Genomic DNA, 2,360 nt, shown 5'->3' on the forward strand with positions numbered 1-2,360 from the left:
AAGTCGAGTGCTGCGCCGACGTCGACGTACTCGGACTCGTGGGGCGACATCCAAGACCACGCGCCCTGCTGCTCGAGCGTCAAGTTTGCCCACTACGAGTCGGTGAAGCGTGCGTGGACGGACCCGTCGACGCAGTCGGAGTTTTGCAACACGGCGCTCAAGGTCGGTACATCGGGTGGCAAGACCGTCGACAACATGATCCTGGTGACCTTCTCGATGGGCAACCTCGTCGCGTCCGGTGCGGTGGCGTCTGGCGTCTGTAACTTTGGCTCGGGTGTCACGTGGGTCTCGATCGCGGGTCCGATGCAGGGCAGCAAGGCGGCCAACCTCCTTGAAGAAAAGTGCGCATCGGGCGGCTGGGGCGCGGCTCTTCAAGGCATTCTCGGTCTCATTGGCTACTGCCCCGCGACGCCCGCGTACCTCAACATGAAGACGCAAGACTCGGTCAACAGCGCCCTTTACAACAGCTTCCTCGCGGCCCAAAGCGCGCGCAACAAGGGGTGCACAAGGTCATGTGCGCCGTCAAGTCGTCGGGTCTCGTCTCGACGGACGCCGTCGCGCTCTCGCTCGTGGGCCGAATGGCCTGGAACAACGACGGTACGCTTCACGACGGTGTCGTCTCCTTCCCAAGCTGCAGCGTCGGGTTTGGCAACTTTGCAACCGATGCTGAGGCCGGTGCCAACTACAAGGCGAGCGTCAACCACCTCGACTCGAGCTTCCGCAACGGCGACGGCTGGTGGGGCGCCGACCGCAAGCCCGTCAAGTGGTTCGAGTGCGCTTTGTAATTGTTCGCGTAGCGTCTATTGCACAACTTTTTACAGTGAATGCAACTGTGTATTGTCTTTTCGACTTGAATGTTCAATTGTAGCTCATCCTTTGGACAATGTTTGAGCCTATGTCCGAGCCAACGACACAAACTAAAGGAATTATAATGAGATTTATAAGTTATGATGCCAACGAGAACACAGGACATATGTATGCCCTTCCTAGAACGAAGACATACCCGCTACAGCGAATAGACCAACAGCTCACCGACATCACCCGCACTCGTAGAGCCCGAAGCCGTGTAGAAAATATAGAAACTTGTCGAAAAGTAGTAGTATAAAGTATTCCAAGTCTCGATCCAACAACAACTACCTGTACTTGACTGCTGTACCTGGCGCCGACATGTCGCCGCTTCCGATTGGCGCCAGCCGTTTCAACAGATATGATTGCACGCACTTGGCAAACATGTTTTACGGTTCTAAAACGCTCGGTTGCACTCGCCTACAAAGCGCACTCGAACCACTTGACGGGCTTGCGGTCGGCGCCCCACCAGCCGTCGCCGTTGCGAAACGATGCATCAAAGTGGTTGATACTCGCCTTGTAGTTGGTACCGGCCATCGCGTCCGTCGCAAACTTACTAAAGCCGAAGCTGCAACTGTCCAAGTCGACTACGCCATCGTGAAGCGTGCCATCCGAAAACGCTTGCGAGCCAACGTAAACAAGCGCTGGCGCATCGGCCGATCCAAGGCCCGATGCATTGATGCCGCAGAGGACCTTGTTGGCACGGTGGCGGACGCTTTGTGCGGCTTGAAAGGCGTTGTAGAGGTCTGTGCTCACGGTGGTTTGGTCCTTCAGCTGCAAATACGCCTCCGTGGCGGGACAGTACCCCACGACGGCGAGCGACGGGCTCCAGTCGCCAGCGGCACACTTTTGCTCCAGCACGTTGGAGGCATTACTGCCTTGCATCGGACCCGCCAGCGAGACCCACGTAACGCCGCTACCAAACGTACACGTCCTGTTGGCGACGGCGCCGCCAGCGACAAGATTGCCCATCGAGTAGGTGACAAGGATGAGGTTGTCGATCGATGACGTCGACGACCCGCTGACGTGGCGCGCTGTGGTACAGAATTCGACTTGAACGTCACGGCGCGTCCACCCCCGCGCGCGGGACTCGTAGTGGGCAAACGCGACACTCGAACAGCATGGCGCGTGGTCCTGGATACTGCCCCACGTTTCGGGAAAGGTCCGCGTTGGCAGCGACGACTCGTTGTTGCCAACGCCGTGCACAAAAAGACAAGGCTTGCGACGGCCCTTGCAGCGACACGTCGTGGGGCCAAGTAACGCGGCATGCGTCGACAGTGTCGTCGTCGGAGAGCGTAGGAGATTGGGAAAGACAGCATTTGTGATCACTGGACATGACAGCGCCGACTGCCCCGGAACGCGAGGAATCGTAAAATCCGGCAGCATCGTCGGGTCGGCAAGGTACTCGATCGTCATGTCGATGTCCGCGCCAACAGCTTTCGTGAGCTGGTTGGTGTTGGAGTTGCAAAAGACAAACTTCTCGCCGGCAAACTGGAGCTGGAGCAGCTTGCCCG

The 2,360-nt window shown here is 58.1% G+C and overlaps 2 protein-coding genes across 2 annotated transcripts in view; one reads left to right on the forward strand and one right to left on the reverse strand.

The window, feature by feature from the left end:
* SPRG_21822 (hypothetical protein) overlaps positions 1–785 on the forward strand; it is a gene marked incomplete at both ends in the record, with an annotated part of 2,198 nt that extends 1,413 nt beyond the window's left edge. The window contains 2 exons of the mRNA XM_012356331.1: positions 4–444; positions 486–785. Of these exons, the coding sequence (XP_012211721.1) occupies positions 4–444; positions 486–785 (741 nt within the window). The remainder of the gene's footprint in view (positions 1–3; positions 445–485) is intronic.
* Positions 786–1,266: 481 nt separating this feature from the next.
* Positions 1,267–2,352, reverse strand: SPRG_16873 (hypothetical protein; the record flags this gene model as incomplete). Its single annotated transcript, XM_012356332.1, has 1 exon — positions 1,267–2,352. The coding sequence occupies one exon, from the start codon at positions 2,350–2,352 to the stop codon at positions 1,267–1,269; it is 1,086 nt and encodes a 361-aa protein (XP_012211722.1).
* Positions 2,353–2,360: the final 8 nt, after the last annotated feature.

Source organism: Saprolegnia parasitica (genome assembly GCF_000151545.1).
Source record: "Saprolegnia parasitica CBS 223.65 unplaced genomic scaffold supercont2.437, whole genome shotgun sequence".
NCBI classification, from domain to species: Eukaryota; Oomycota; class Saprolegniomycetes; order Saprolegniales; family Saprolegniaceae; genus Saprolegnia; species Saprolegnia parasitica.